Source organism: Penaeus japonicus, unplaced genomic scaffold, assembly GCF_977035675.1.
Source record: "Penaeus japonicus unplaced genomic scaffold, GWHDUDI00000001_assembly GWHDUDI00000035, whole genome shotgun sequence".
Lineage (NCBI taxonomy): Eukaryota > Metazoa > Arthropoda > Malacostraca > Decapoda > Penaeidae > Penaeus > Penaeus japonicus.
The window spans coordinates 11674941-11689940 of record NW_028234437.1 but is presented as its reverse complement, the minus strand read 5'-3'; the positions used below and the strand labels follow the sequence as shown (position 1 = coordinate 11689940).

At 35.6% G+C, this 15000-nt stretch overlaps 2 protein-coding genes across 51 annotated transcripts in view; one reads left to right on the top strand and one right to left on the bottom strand.

Moving 5' to 3' along the window:
• The window catches only part of LOC122258641 (fanconi-associated nuclease 1 homolog), an 11730-nt gene extending 5346 nt beyond the window's left edge, over nt 1-6384 (top strand). Inside the window, exons 6-13 of the mRNA XM_086531344.1 lie at nt 199-430; nt 611-804; nt 1014-1144; nt 1289-1454; nt 1739-1865; nt 4371-4490; nt 4785-4899; nt 5112-6384. Coding sequence (XP_086387470.1) covers nt 199-430; nt 611-804; nt 1014-1144; nt 1289-1454; nt 1739-1865; nt 4371-4490; nt 4785-4899; nt 5112-5401 — 1375 coding nt within the window. The 3' untranslated portion in view covers nt 5402-6384. The remainder of the gene's footprint in view (nt 1-198; nt 431-610; nt 805-1013; nt 1145-1288; nt 1455-1738; nt 1866-4370; nt 4491-4784; nt 4900-5111) is intronic.
• A 776-nt stretch (nt 6385-7160) lies between these two features.
• LOC122258642 (cytoplasmic dynein 1 intermediate chain) overlaps nt 7161-15000 on the bottom strand; it is a 48422-nt gene continuing 40582 nt past the window's right edge. For 17 of the 50 annotated variants that reach the window (XM_086531362.1, XM_086531359.1, XM_086531368.1 and 14 more), the window contains 11 exons: nt 13457-13633; nt 12337-12493; nt 11953-12075; nt 11693-11824; nt 11322-11439; nt 10962-11075; nt 10385-10502; nt 10102-10262; nt 7872-8012; nt 7548-7673; nt 7161-7394 (listed from right to left, as the gene is read on the bottom strand). In XM_086531362.1, the coding sequence (XP_086387488.1) occupies nt 7242-7394; nt 7548-7673; nt 7872-8012; nt 10102-10262; nt 10385-10502; nt 10962-11075; nt 11322-11439; nt 11693-11824; nt 11953-12075; nt 12337-12493; nt 13457-13633 (1520 nt within the window). In that variant the 3' untranslated portion in view covers nt 7161-7241. Of the gene's footprint in view, nt 7395-7547; nt 7674-7871; nt 8013-9387; nt 9403-10101; nt 10263-10384; nt 10503-10961; nt 11076-11321; nt 11440-11692; nt 11825-11952; nt 12076-12336; nt 12494-13456; nt 13658-15000 lie in introns of all 50 variants that reach the window. The other 33 variants (XM_086531356.1, XM_086531377.1, XM_086531386.1 and 30 more) reach the window with 3 other exon arrangements.

Sequence of the window (15000 nt, the reverse complement as noted above, 5' to 3'; positions counted from 1 at the left end):
TCATACTGTACTGATTTCTTAGTTGAGTTTGAGATTTTGTGTCTGACCTGACAATTTTTGTATGAACTGACCTGTAAGAATCATTCCTTTCTTTAGTACATATACCTTATAAAGATTAATTTTGAATTGTTGTTTTACCATTATATTTCTAACATTGTTTTCCTTCTTGTTATGTTAAATAAAACTTTTCCTTATCAGGAAGCATGAGAAGTCACTGCCAAGTTTCTTGCGTCGCTTTACATCTGTGTCAATCTTGATCTACATTTTGACATGTTCTGTGGAGTGCTATCAAAGACTAAAGAGCTACCAAGAAGCAGTTAATCAACTACGGGATTTGCTGAAACAGAGGACCCATTTACAGGACTATAGAGGACGTTGGTTTGACAGATTGGCACTCAATTTGGCTACGCATTTGAAAAAGCCAGCCCAGGTGGGGTAATAAAGACCTGTACCATTATATTCTTTCGTATCTGAAGAGTAGTTAAAAGGACTTAGTTTATCAACTATGTTATCAATTATATTTTTGAAAACCATTACAGGAAGGATACTGAAGTATGGGTATTTTCTTTTTACCTACATCAGTCATTCATGCCAGCTATTTGCTTGACAGGCTGTAGATGCCATTCAAGAAGCTTTAAATGATCCTGAGGTGCGGAAAGGCCATCGCCTTTCACTGAGCATGAGAGCACAGAAAATGGCAGCTTCGGCCCGATATAAATCTCTGGCAGCAACCATTGCAGAAATGCCTCTCATGAACCCAAGAGAAGCACCAAAGGTTATTATTGAAGGCAGGAGTCTCCCTGGGTAAGATTCTTCTTGATTGTGGAAATTCTTGATATTTGAATGTGATTTTTACGTGTATAAACTCGAGATTTGCTGCAGTACATACATTTGAAGAGTGACTAAGCCTTTTCTCAGATATTTTTCCTTTCTGTTGTTCATTCCTCTCTTTTTTGCCAGTCCTTTTTTCTCTTATTTTGACAGTTTTATATACTTCACATGCTTATCAACAGAGACATTCCTGGATATAAACGAGTCTTTATCCGCCAAGATTCAGCTCGCCATGCAGGAGAAGGAGCAGTAACAGTGTGTTCTGTTGAGGAGTTGGTCTTGGGTCACTACAGGGACCAAGGATACACAGAAGGTGATCTTTTATCTTTGTACTTTTATTATTTTATGTTATGGCTTATTGTTATGTAATATGGTTCATTATTTTTATTAGTTTGGATATGCGAGTAATCAGTTTTATGATGAATATTACATATTTTAAGGTATGAAAAATTTCCAGGTTTGCATCGAGAAGGAACAACAGTCAACTCTCTCTTTGGCCTGTATTTCTGGGATGCTCTCTACTCACCAGTGTCAGATGTCTTCAGATCTGCACATCAGGCTGCACCCTTAGATTTGGATGACCCCAACTTTTATGCTGCCAGGAAACAGTGGATTGACCAAAGGCAACTTTTTTTCCCTTCTTTTGTCTTAATGTTATAACTTACTTTCTTAAAAAAAAATTACAAAAATAATTCTAACAAGTCGGTTATTAGTTCACATATGAATATTGTATGTTGTAAATCTGCTCTGCAATAAATGTAGGACTTTTTTTTTCAAATAACATAGATTGCTCAGACTCTCACCCATCTTTTACATATATATTAAAAGTCATTACTGTGAAAGTAGTTATGGTCTGTAATGCATCAATTGACACATGAGAAAGCTAAATTAAATGTTTCATCCTTAGACTCAGTGATATACGCCAGTGGTCAGAGGAAAGAACAGCAGATGAACTAGAGCAAGTTTGGACTCAGCAGTTTGGACAGGTTTCCCTTGTGGATTGGGACCTTTTCCGTAACCTAGACCATGCCAAGGTAAACAGTTGATTAAGTGGCTTGTTTATGTCTTGTTCTTGATTGGTTATCAATTATTGTTCCATATTTATGGTGTTTTTTAATCCTTTATGTTGGGTATTCGTCTTTAAAGATGTTATTTTTATCATAGATCTTTGGTGTTACTTCAAATGTCCTAGAATCAGAATGTACCAAACACAATTAGTTGAGGATACCACTGTTTTCCACAATCATTCCTGTATCTAGAGTGCAAGTAAGGATACACAATGAAAACCCCAATCAAACCCAAAATCCTATTAAGTGAAGTTAAGCCCCCATCTATAGCTACACCCATATATGAGGACCAGGACTTATCTCTCAAACATGCAGAATTTTCAGCCATTGAGAGTAAATGTTAGTATTTTAACCCATTGCAGACAGGGATTAGCTTGCCCAGGATAGGCACTAGTGCCTATCCTGCATGGCACCCCAGATAGGTTTTATTTCAGAGTGAGGCAGCTTCATGCAACATATCACGAGCTTTCACTATAACACTAGAGCCATTTTTGCGTTTGTAATTTTTTTGTCTGCTGATTTGTGAGACATATGTGTCACATATCAGGCTCTTTCAGTGTTGCAGTTGACTAAAATTGTTGTATAAGGTCCATATCAGCTGTTTATTTTCTTTATACTTAGTGTGATAGAAGTATTGCAATTCTATGGGAGGACAAAAAGCAACTTAATTTTTAAATTTGTGTACTGTTATAAACAAATATGAAAAAAAAAAAAAAAGAATCCAAAAGGAAGATACCAGGAAGATATGAGGAAGAGGAAGGAAGCCTATGCTTATGACTGCAAGTGCCACATCATAAGACACTCTTACTAGCAGGGGCGCATTAATCCTCTCTGGACAGGTGGTACACCACGGGTACCGCGCATTCAAGGCCTATTCGCAGGGTGCCGTCATATGGCGTCGATCATTTAATTGATTTAGGCTTATGCGTTCGAGAGCCCCGGCATTACAACATGCAAGGCTGGAATGCCCCCGGCATGAATGGGTTAAGGCAGCTATCTTGGTAAATTTTTGAAAATATTTTAAAAAGTATTTGATAATTAAAAAAAAAAAAAAGTACTCTGGTGGCCTTTGGCAACTCTGTGCTGTAATATTTCTGCAAAATATGCAAAAAATAATAATAGAGTTACGGCTAATTATATGACCCCCCCCACCCCGACCTCTTACTACACCTTCGATCCCTGCTGTATCATGTTCGTGCAAATATATTCAACTAATTTTCAAGTTATTTTGTCGCAATAAAAATGGCCAAATGCGATCTATTTTCATTCACTTACAAAGGCTAGCTGGCAACTAACACCCCAGACATCTAAGGGGGCTGGTGAGTTCTCTCATGGCACCAGTCACCACGAAATAGTCAGAGGCACTTGATGTCTGTCGCTTCTCTGCGCAACTTGTTTATTTTACGTGATTTTCAATATTTTCTTACAAGAATGGGAAGACATTCAAAGAGGAAACTTATGTTGCGAGAAAGATATAAAAGAATGATGCAACAGCTTCGTGAGACACGACACCAAAGTTTCTATGTCGCTGGAGAGGTTGACAAGAACGAGACGCCTTGATATGCCTTGTAAAAGGGGGGGACCACGTACCTGCTATCATTTATAATAACACGTGAATGCCATAGAATGTATCAAGATTGGCGCACAGATACAAATCCTAAAAAAAAATATATGAAAAAGTGCAGGGAAATGTATTTTTAACTTTAAAGTGTAATATCTCGAAACTACACCTTTGTCTACATTTTTAAATATTTCTCGATAACTACTCGTGCGATTCTAATGGGGTTTGAATCATTTGAAAGCTGAATAAATTTGCGATTTTTTCATCAAATATGGCATGAGACAACTTTTATCATGTACATTGTTACACCTGCCAGCAGGCAAAAAAAACTTGTGTAGCATGAGTTAAGGAAAGATCTTTGTACAGTGTCTGAAAAGAGAGAATACATTTGAACATAGAAAAATATCCCTGCCCCATGCAATTTTACATTCTTAGAAACATTAGTAAAAGTAATTGACAAATATACTTGCACATGCATATATATGTGCACAAAGAGAGAAATAAGACTCTAACAAGGGAAAAATATCCCTCTTGCCTTATATTTTACTGTTTTACATTAAGGGTTATCGTTATCTCTCTCAAGGAAATTATACAATTTTATAGCTAAGAGCTTACACTATTGAGAAACAAAGTAATGCAACATCTATTTTCATTCTTTGGAAGCATTTTGTAAGACACAGTGCTTGGTATGTTATGATTCTAAAGCACCTCCTTATAACCTTGATATAATCAACACCATACATTAAATATGGTTTGAAGAAAATCACAGAGTATGTGAAAATGGTATACATAAAAAAATAAAAATTAAAAAAAAACATATGAGACTATCTTGCTTATATTACTCATATTGATTAACCTTGATTATTCTTGAATTTTCATTACCTAGACATTATCTAGTAATAAATTTTCAGGGTTTGGTTGCGAGTATGGGTACAAGTGTTTTGGCTGCAGTTTGCGAGCGTCTTGCAAAGGACCACAGGTTCACTCGCAGTGGTTTCCCAGATCTTGTTGTTTGGGACCCTCTCAACAAAGTAAGTACCAGCAGAGTTTACAAATATAGAAAAAGGTATAAATGAGAATGAATTACTTCACAAAGCAACTTTTAAGTGACACATCTCAGATAAATCTTTATCATAATCAAAGCGTCACTCACATCTACTGCATTGCTAAGTCATGCAGGCTTATTTTCACCTTTTTCTACATTTATGCTTGATTTCCTGATACCACATTTATATCAAATGTTACTACATCAATTTTGGCTGAAGTTCATTTTTATATGTCTATTATGTAATTTGTTAGTAAAAGCAGCACATTTCACTCCTTAGAAATGTCGAATAGTTGAAGTGAAAGGACCAAATGATCGTCTGTCCACTAAGCAGATCCTTTGGCTGGAATACTTGCTGGACAGTGGTGCAGTTGCTGAAGTCTGTCATGTGGAAGGTAAAATATAATTTGTGTTAGTACTGTTATATTTATTATTTGTGTGGATTTCTTATTGTGCCCAAGCTGTAGAATTATAATTTATTTGTGAAAGATCTTGCTCTGAATGATTGGCTATATTGAAACTAGAAATGATAATACAAGAAAATTGGAATTATTCAGTGTTAAAGCAGTCCCCACTAATAAGATAAATTTCTTTCATTTTGAAACAGCCATTGGAGCAAAGAAGATGAAGAAGGCATCACCTCGGAAGATCTCGCCCAAAAAAGCTTCACCCAAGGAATCATCTCCTAAGTCGAGGAAAGGCGGAAAAAGAGCAAATTATGATAATGGAGAGGATGGTGAAAGTGAATGCAATAAGCAGCAGGCAAAAAGAAGGAAGAAAGCAGCCAATACCAACTTGCCAAAGAGGGGAAGAAAAGCAAAAGCAAAAGATGTAGGGAGTGATTCTGATGACTTTGAAGAGCCTGTTGTTAAGAAGAGAGCAGTGAAAAGTTCCTAATGTTTTTTGTTCATTGTCTGTTTAGGTAGAAGTATGTATGTGTATACATGTGTTTATGTATGTGTATATATATGTATGATACATATTATACATAGTGTGTGCAAAGAGTGCATGTGGGTCCATTTGCTTCAAATGGAACATCAAATAACTTGTGATAATTAACTTAAAATTAAAGGGAATTTGTAAAAAAAAATTAGAAATTATTAAGATACTGTAAAGTAATTTTATTTCCAATTAAGTGAAGAATTACAACTAATATTTTAAGAAATAGTATTATATTACCCAGGTGATTACACCTTTGTTAGTACCAGTTTAAATGAATTTGTTACAGGTACTGTGGCTGAAATCCATTCTTTTGAATTCTTTGCATTTGCATGAGGCACATTTTTTGAGGGAAATTTTAGCTTTGGATGATTATTCATGAGATTAGAAATGAGAGCTTTACCAAATCAATATTTTTCATTTTTCTCTCTTTTGACGAGTGTGCTATTTACCACCAAACCTGTTACGGTTCTAGTGTGAAGGAACAAACACTTCTTAAATTTCCTTTTATGTGTTTGTTTCTTTACCTCATAACCTGATAATGATGAGGCTATTTTAGCTCCAATATGTTTAAGCGCTGAGGTATTTCAAGAATGTTAGCTTTAAGCCTCAGGCTATTTACCTGCGGCCAACTGCTTCGTGCCCAATCACCCAGTGTGCCAGCCATAAGAAAAGCCATGACAAAATATGTCCCCAGCAGCAGGTATCGCCACTGTATGACACGATATCTTGTCACCGTGTTAACGAGTTAAACATAATCCATGTTTTAATTTTTAGTTGCAACTCTGATGAGACCAAAATTCATTTTTTAAATTTCAGTTGCAACTCTGATGAGGCCAGTAAAAATATTTTTGTATATTGTTTTTTTTATATCTAAAGTGTTACCCTATGGGCTGTATATTACAAGCTCTATCAATTAAATTTGTTTAAAAAAATAATCTTGGTACTGTTTTTTTTTATTTATCTTTCCCCTTTATACATACCTTTGGGGTTTTATAATTGTTATTTTTGTTGCCTGCCTTTGTTTTTATTCACATTTTTTAATAATTTCCCATCAGGACTAATTAAAATTTGGGGGAGGGAACTACTTACAAATAAGAGTACAAAGAAAATACATGCTCACCAATAGTACTTTATTTTCACATAAGCTGTACATATTTTCTATATTTCAAATATCACTATGAAACCTTTCATAATTAATATCATACGTTGGTTTCATGGGAGCTATGACAGGTCTTAATATCTCTGCAATAAGCAAAATTAGTTGCCGCTTAATATAAGATCAGTAGAAAAATTAAATAATTTTACACCTTGCAAATGAAAATTGGGTGGGAGGGATTCAAATGTCCTACAATATTTAAGATCACAAACTTTACCCTTTTGCATATGACAATCAAATTACACCTTGTATTGGCTATATTCAGATACTGATTGTTAACCCATTCACGCCGGTTGACGTGATAGCACGTATTGTGGTTTTCGCGTCAGACGCCCTGGACGCGCTATGAGGGGAAGCCGCGCGCTCGGCTAGAGCGAGCGGGCAACCGAGGCTTGCGGCTTGTGCGCCCGAGAATCTCGAGGCGTTAGGCTTATGCGTTCGAGAACCCCGGTATTGCGACCGCGCAAAGCCGGAACTGCCCCGGCGTGAATGGGTTAATACCATTATGCCAAAGGAGACACTAGAAGTTACACATGGAAGGCCATAAACTAAACAACATTTATAAATAGTTCATAGATAGTTTATAGAATTTGCAATCACTTTTCAATGCCTAAGGATTATTATTTAGCTGCTCTCCATTTATCTGAGGGGGGAAGACGCTAATGAGGTTAGGGATGAGAATGAGGAGTCATAGTGCCTTGTGGACTGGTCGTCATCTGCTTGGTTGTTCTTCAGCTCTCCCATAGTGTGCACCAACCGAGCCCATTCATCGGCACGCGGAAGTGCAAGTTGCTGAAAGGTAAAATGAGATGTAAAGAGGTGATACAAAAGCTGTTTGCATGTATCACTTCTATAACTTTATGAACAGTTTTGAAATTATTTTACAACTTGTTCCATGTCAATTTTTACAATAAAACCAAATTAGCTAAACAAAAAATTACTTACTTCTCCTACATCATAGATCCAGATTTTACCCATGTCATCACCAACTGTGATCTGTTGACCAGAGTTTGTCCAGGACACTCTATTCAGTGCAGGGTTACCATCCACATAGGTACTTGCTGTAGGAACCTGGGGAAAAAATGGCAATCAACATTTTTACTTTTTTCTATATAGGAACAAAATAAGCCATACTTTAAACTTCAAACTACATCTTATATATTCTCTCAAGGTAGACTTGTATATCAATAATTAAGTAAAATTTTAAAACATGACCAAAGGATGTAAACATTTCTTCTTAATGCATTTATCTGTCAATGATGATCATACCTCAGTGTCCTGGTTTAGGTTCCAGAGGTCAATCCTTCCAGACCCATCAACAGCAGTGAAGAGAGCAGGATGGATGGGTGACCAAGCCACATCATATACATAGTCTCCATTATCTTCAAATGAATACAGAGGCTTCGTTTCCTGATAAAATACAAAAGTTGATGAGATGCAACTTTCATGAAATCTTCCTGTTCACTTAAAGTTTAATTGCAACATAAATTGAAATAAAATCAAATGAGCAAAGAGAATTCCTCTTTAACCCATTCACGCCGGGGCTATTCCAGCTCTAAGTGGTCAGAATGCCAGGGTTTTCGAACGCATAAGCCTAACGCCTTGGGATTCTCGGGCGCACTAGCCACGAGCGCTGTACGCCCACTCACCCAAGCGCCGGCCTTGACCAAATATCTCGTTACCGGCGTCTGACCCCAAAACCACTGAACGTGATAGCAAGTCAACCGGCGCGAATGGGTTAAGAATAAAGGCACTCTTGAACAACATAAAACATGTGAAACACACTGCATGGCAAAACTGCTTGTGAGAAGACTGTGCTTAATGAATGCAAACCTTGAAATTTATAGTTGGACTAAATATTGTACATACAAAAGTAACCATGAGAAAAGTAAATCATATAACACTTATTGTTTGATGAGAATTATTGTAGGAGTGACAATAGTGCTTTCTATAGCAAAAAATTCTTAACCAACTTAATATGGAAAAGTGTTCTAGTTGTTTAAATCAGCATCATAAAACAGCTATGATGTTGTGATCTAACATTTAATGCAGAACAGAGGAGACTAAGCAAAAATAATAAAATATTTTTTTTTCATGTCTAAAACATAATGGTATATTGACAAAACTCTTAATCCCTTATCCTTTGCCAATCAGATTGGAAAAAGCTTTTGAAAGGAAATGACATAAGATAATGCTATTCTACTGTAGCAAATAATGTTTTTAAATCCACAACATTGATCTGGAAGAGATTATTTGCTTTAATCTCCACAAATAACCACTGTGAACATTTTTTTCACTATAATATACATTCTTCTTGGTTTGAATATATCTTCATGTCTGGAGAGTTGGATAGTAAAGCAAAGAATATAGCATGCAAAGCAGAAGCGATTATCTACAAAAACAAAAACTGTAAGAACTAAGATTTCCAATACACATTTTCATCTTATCTGTAGTACAAGTCCATATCATCTCGGTCACATACCAAAAAAATGCGATGCTTTTGCCTCAAAATCCATTGGGAAAAAAAAAAAAAAAAAAAAAAAAAAAAGTATCACCACAGTAGAACCACATTCAGTTCCCAAGAAAAGCACTGTGACAGAAATCCCTTCCCCATTGTATGGTATCCTAAATACACTTAGACAGTAAGTAGGAACCTCATATGCTTCACTTTGGTCGTGATCAGAAGAAAACCCATGGAAGAAATGTGTAAATCAAACAACCATGCTTTTGCAGAAAATGAGTTTCCTTAATCAAAAAGCTCTTTTGATTTCACATGATTGCTTACCTTCATAGACCAATGCTATCACATCCCATACAGATCACGGTAGAAGAAAAACATTGTGTTACAAATATAAATATGTAACATGCATGAAACTGCTCACATGGGAACCATTTCATGTATCCTTTTATCTGAATATTACATCATGAAAATAATTTTGTATGAAAGAAACTGAACAATATTTTTTATTAATCCTATACTTATTCAATTGTATATGTATCACTGTCAATAAAACTAAATGCCAAGTTGTGCACGTCTTGTATTTATGTGTTTATGGTAAGATCTCTGTATTTGTTATACAGAATACAATACAACTGGATTTTGCCATGCTATCATAAAGTTAACCTCCCCACACCTTATTGTTTTTGTTATAAAATTTCTATTTCCAAAAAACTTTTAAAGAAATTTAAAGAATACCTGAAGAAAATTCTGTGTAAGTGTGCAAAGATCAAAGTCATGTATGACCATCTGTGATTATGAATCCTAGACTCACAATATCTTCAAATTTACATCTTTCATGATTTTACACGGGTCATGTTTACTACATACTTCGTATTCTGTATGACACATACATACCCACGTCCACACAGTTAAAATATAGTAACAATATTAAATTGGTAAATGCTGCAAGCTCTCTGTTACCAAAACAAAAGAAAAGGAAAATGCATACAGGGCTTTTATATGCAATATCATTCTTGGCTAAAAGTCTCCACAACTTACCTTAACCGACCACAGCTTGACTGTCCAATCAATTGATGATGTGAGGAAGAGATGTGAGAAGTCAATAGGTCCGAGAGTTGCATGAGTGCTGACACCTGTCACAGGACCCTGGTGTCCCTCGTAGGCATCCACAATGCCAGCCTTACTTCCATGACGGCAAGCTGTTTGAGAAGTTCATCTTATCATCATATTCAAAAACAAAAGATAATAATAAACACAGAAATTCCATTAACCTGTTACAGCACCACTGTAAGTGCAAATTCTCGCAGTAAAATAGACGCACCAGTAAATACAGCTCCTTCTTCAGAACCCACAATGAAGTTGTTGACATCCCCATGAGGGAAGGCTAATGATGTAACTGCAACTGCCCGTGACTGCTTGTGCTGAAGCTCCATTGATTCCTATTGTTAAAACTCTCATAATTATACAAGTCATTAATGAGAGAGAGAGAGAGAGAGAGAGAGAGAGAGAGAGAGAGAGAGAGAGAGAGAGAGAGAGAGAGAGAGAGAGAGAGAGAGAGAGAGAGAGAGAGAGAGAGAGAGAGAGAGAGAGAGAGAGAGAGGAGAGAGAGAGAGAGAGAGAGAGAGAGAGAGAGAGAGAGAGAGAGAGAGAGAGAGAGAGAGAGAAGAGAGAGAGAGAGAGAGAGAGAGAGAGAGAGAGAGAGAGAGAGAGAGAGAGAGAGAGAGAGAGAATCCATTAAACCATCCAATGAAGCTGTTCCATATGATTATGACTTTAAAACATAGCTGAATTTTAGTCAAAAATAGTCATATACAAAAGGCACTTTCAAAAATAACAAACACTTAAATACAAATGGTAACACAAAACCAGTTTATCTGTCATACAAAAAGACAACTTACCTGAGGCTGAGACAGCATGTCCAAGGACCAGGAACACATCTTTCCATCAGTACTAGCACTGATAAGATTGTGAGCATTCTGAGTGCCTACTACCTTCATGCAGTACACGGGATGCTGGCGGGGAAAAAAACAATTTTAACTTTTCCCCAGAATATGACCGTAATTTTTTAAGATTCTTTTTCTCTTCTGGAACATTTCATTACACTCCCATTGAATAATAAAAATAACAACAATTCCAAACCAGTGGAATAATTTGTTAATCATGAGGAAAAACTATAATCTGTAGAGGAAGAAAGACAAAGAAAGAAAAGAAATAGAATAATAACACTATAATCCTCCATTTCCTTATTTCAGACTTACTGTGTGAGCCGATGCAGACAGGGGACTGCGCTGGACTGGAGTTCTCTTCTGGCTACGGTTGTCCCAGAGAACAATTTGTCCAGAATATGTCCCTCCAATGATCAAATTAGGATGAAACCTACATGGAATGCAAAAATATCAGTTAATCTCTACTTCATATAGATAAAAACAGCAAGAATTTCAATAAGCAAAATGATCAGGCAAAATCTAAGCAATCTGATCAGTATCCTTAAGAAGATATTAGAATTCATAGCTGTAGCAATAATGAACACTGCTCATACGTAAATATAAGTTTGAAAAAATATCTATGTACAGAAATATATGCACATATACCTAAATTCCAAACTGTACCAATTCTATGAAATCCTTACCTTGCAAATGTTGCAGACATCACTGGAGACTGACAATGGAAGATGTACTCTGGTGTTTCTTTCTTAAATTTGGTATTCCACACAAGGGCAACACCGTCGGGGTCATGAGGAGAGTCCTCATTATTGTTATAGCTGTGCAAACAAAAACAAAAAAATCCCATCAGTCTAAGTTGTAATGATAAATATTATTATTATTTTTTTTTTTTGTAAGTTTTAGCATGAAACCTTTAGATATGGTCAGAAAAATTGAACCTTCTAACCTGGCAACGAGAAGTTCTGGGTACTGGGGTGACCAGTCCATGCAAGTGATACAGCGGTTGCGTGACCACCGTTCATCGTAGAACCAGCGATTCAGAGACAACTTGACGCCTCCATTCTCATTTCTGCATAAAAAAAGGGTTAGTAAAAATCCCTGCTGATTAAAGTGACTCACTGTTTGGAGTGGAAAGGAAAAAAATAGACTGATCGGCACTGGTTAAAATTTTTGTAAATAATTTGACATTGATTCCCAGGAGATAAAATAAAATCTGACACAAACTATTGATAGAATTTTCAAAAATGCCTGAAAAGACTTACTGGAAGTATCTGTTAAAATGGGAGGACCAATTATCCTGGGGCTCTCCAAATACAAAATAAATACATACGCTTCACCATCCTCTTCGTGATCATGAGAGTAATCTGCAAAGATGTTGGTGTCCTCGGCAAGGGCTCGCTCAATTATGCGAGTTGAATGGTCAAAGAAGCTATGAAACTCCTCTGTCATCATAAGCATTTGCTTTTCTTCATCTGATAACTCACGGGCTGTATTAGAAAGATACAAAATCAGAACACTATCAATAAGATTGTCAACAACTTTTATCCTGCTAATATCATCATGATCATTATTAATAAAACTTCATATAATAGGACAGCTTTAAAAATATACTAAGAGAGATGTTTCAAAATAATAGTGTATTTTGTTTCTTTGGCAACTAACTCAGACATCTATCATTTTTTTCTGTTCTAATTTTAGTTTTCCTTCCAGACCTATAAAGTAGTTTTTCTTATGTGGGTATTCAAAAAGCTTTGGCAACAGGATGATAAGTAATATAGAGAAAGTTACAGATAATCACAAACCCTCAACATCATCTTAACATACACTTTAGATTCTTTGGATCAATCAATTCCATCAATCCTGCAGTCAAGACTTGGCACCCTGAGACTACTGGTTGTTCCAAATGTTGTCAGAAAAATACTAGCTGGGAATCATTTGCAAAAGCATCAGCCCCAGTAGATGAATAAATTCAGAGCTCAGAATTGCATCTGCTTCCTAATTCTCTGAATGCTTTATGAAGTGGACAAAAAGTATCTAAACTTGAGAGGAGAATTTGATGGTGTATAAATCACCCATTAATTACTATCTATATCATTTACTATTTCACTATCCTGTTGCCAAAACTTTTTTAATGCTCCTCATATGGTAAGACTTTTCAGCATCAGGATTATCTACATTAGAAACTCCCTAAATAAACCAAATAAAGAGAGTCAACCTTTAAAAAAAAAACAAAAAACACTTCTACAACTAACTACAAGTTTCTTAAATGCTTAGTATCTAGTTTTGTTCTTTGACATTCACCCTTTCAAAGTGGTTCTCCTCAATCCTCAAAGGACAAAATAAAGCCACCGTCCTTCTAAGCTATGCGAGCGCAATGGACGAAAGGTCATCCAGCCCTCTAGCATGTAGTGTGTGCCAAAGTCTGTAACTAAAACATAAGGATCTCTTACGTGGCTTTGGCTTCTCCTCCTCAACCTTCTTCTCTGCTTCGGGGGCGAGGGCCGGCTTGACGTCCTGCACCTGCGGCATGCCCGTGGGGAGGATCCCGGGGGGGAGGTGGCGGTTGTGCCCTCCTCCGAACATCGGTGGGGTGTCAAGCATGGTCAAGGAGTTGTCTTCCTCCTCAGCTTGCGGGTCATCGTAAGTAAGAACTACATGGTAAATAAGTCTGTTTCTGTTCTATCTATGAGGGTTAGTTATTTTTATTTTTATTTTTTTTCTTCAAATTATATTCACTAGTATCATTTTCTTTTCTCTTCTTTTTGAATTATCATTAATATGGAAATGTTACTGCCTCATATCTCAAAAGAAAAAAGAAAAAAAAGAAAAAGAAAAAAAAAACAACAACTGATTTCTAATGATGATTCAGGATCTCTCATTCTTACAGACAGGTTAAATATTTTATCAAATGACTTCTTGCCAAAAATGGGAAAAAAAAAAAGTTTAATTACTTCAAAGTCTAGATCATGTAAATAAATAGAAACAAAAATAAATGTAAAATCTTTTAATCTTAAAATAGTGCATATAGTAAAGGGTGCGCTCTGCCCTGTAGTGGCCATTCGAGATCTTTGTGACAAGCAAAATTACAGAGGGGAAAAAAAGTATATATTAATAAAAAAGAAAACCTCTTCATACTATCGGAAAAGAAAAAAAAAAAAAATAATTAAAAAAAAAGAAAAAAAGAAAAAAAGAAAACATTGAAATGGAAGAGGAGACACAGTACACTTCAGTCTTCACTTACCGAGAAGAGGGAAAAGAAAATCAGGTTTGGAAAAAGACTTGGTCTCTAGACTGAAGTTATCTATACTAGACTCAATTATCTCTTGATAAAAAAAAGTATATGCAATATACCCAGCATTCTAACATCAAATGCTTACAAAGCATGCCATGATGACAATATCAGAACAGGAAAGTCTCAATAGGAAAAAAAGGAAAAAAAGAAAAGAAAAGAAAAGAAAAAAAAAAAAATATATATAATAATAATGTCAATAATAATAATAATAATAATAATAATAATAATAATAATAATAATAATGATAATAACAATAAAAAAAAAAAAATTATCCCTCCAGCAAGTTAAGTAAAAAATGGCAACTCTACAATATGAATATGTATTCTATGGACTGCTATAGCATATTTAAGATCTAAACATAGCACATATGATTATAGCGACTTCTAAAATCTAGTCTTTAATCTTGACTCCAGATTCTGTATCATATTTCCACAATAATCTAATGAAGTGCAATATATCTGATACATATCCACACTGTCAGTGGCTAGTTACTATCAGATTCTATCATAAAAAAACTGAACAAAATGAATCAAATAAATAAATAAATTCTCAATGAATGCTGGAGATAAAAAAACTGATTTCGAGGGTTGACACCTTGAGCAAACTCCAGTGCACAATTACATACAATCAACACAAATGTTTATTTTACTTAATGAGACTGCAATACTGCCTTTTACTTTTACTATGTCACAATCTTCAATC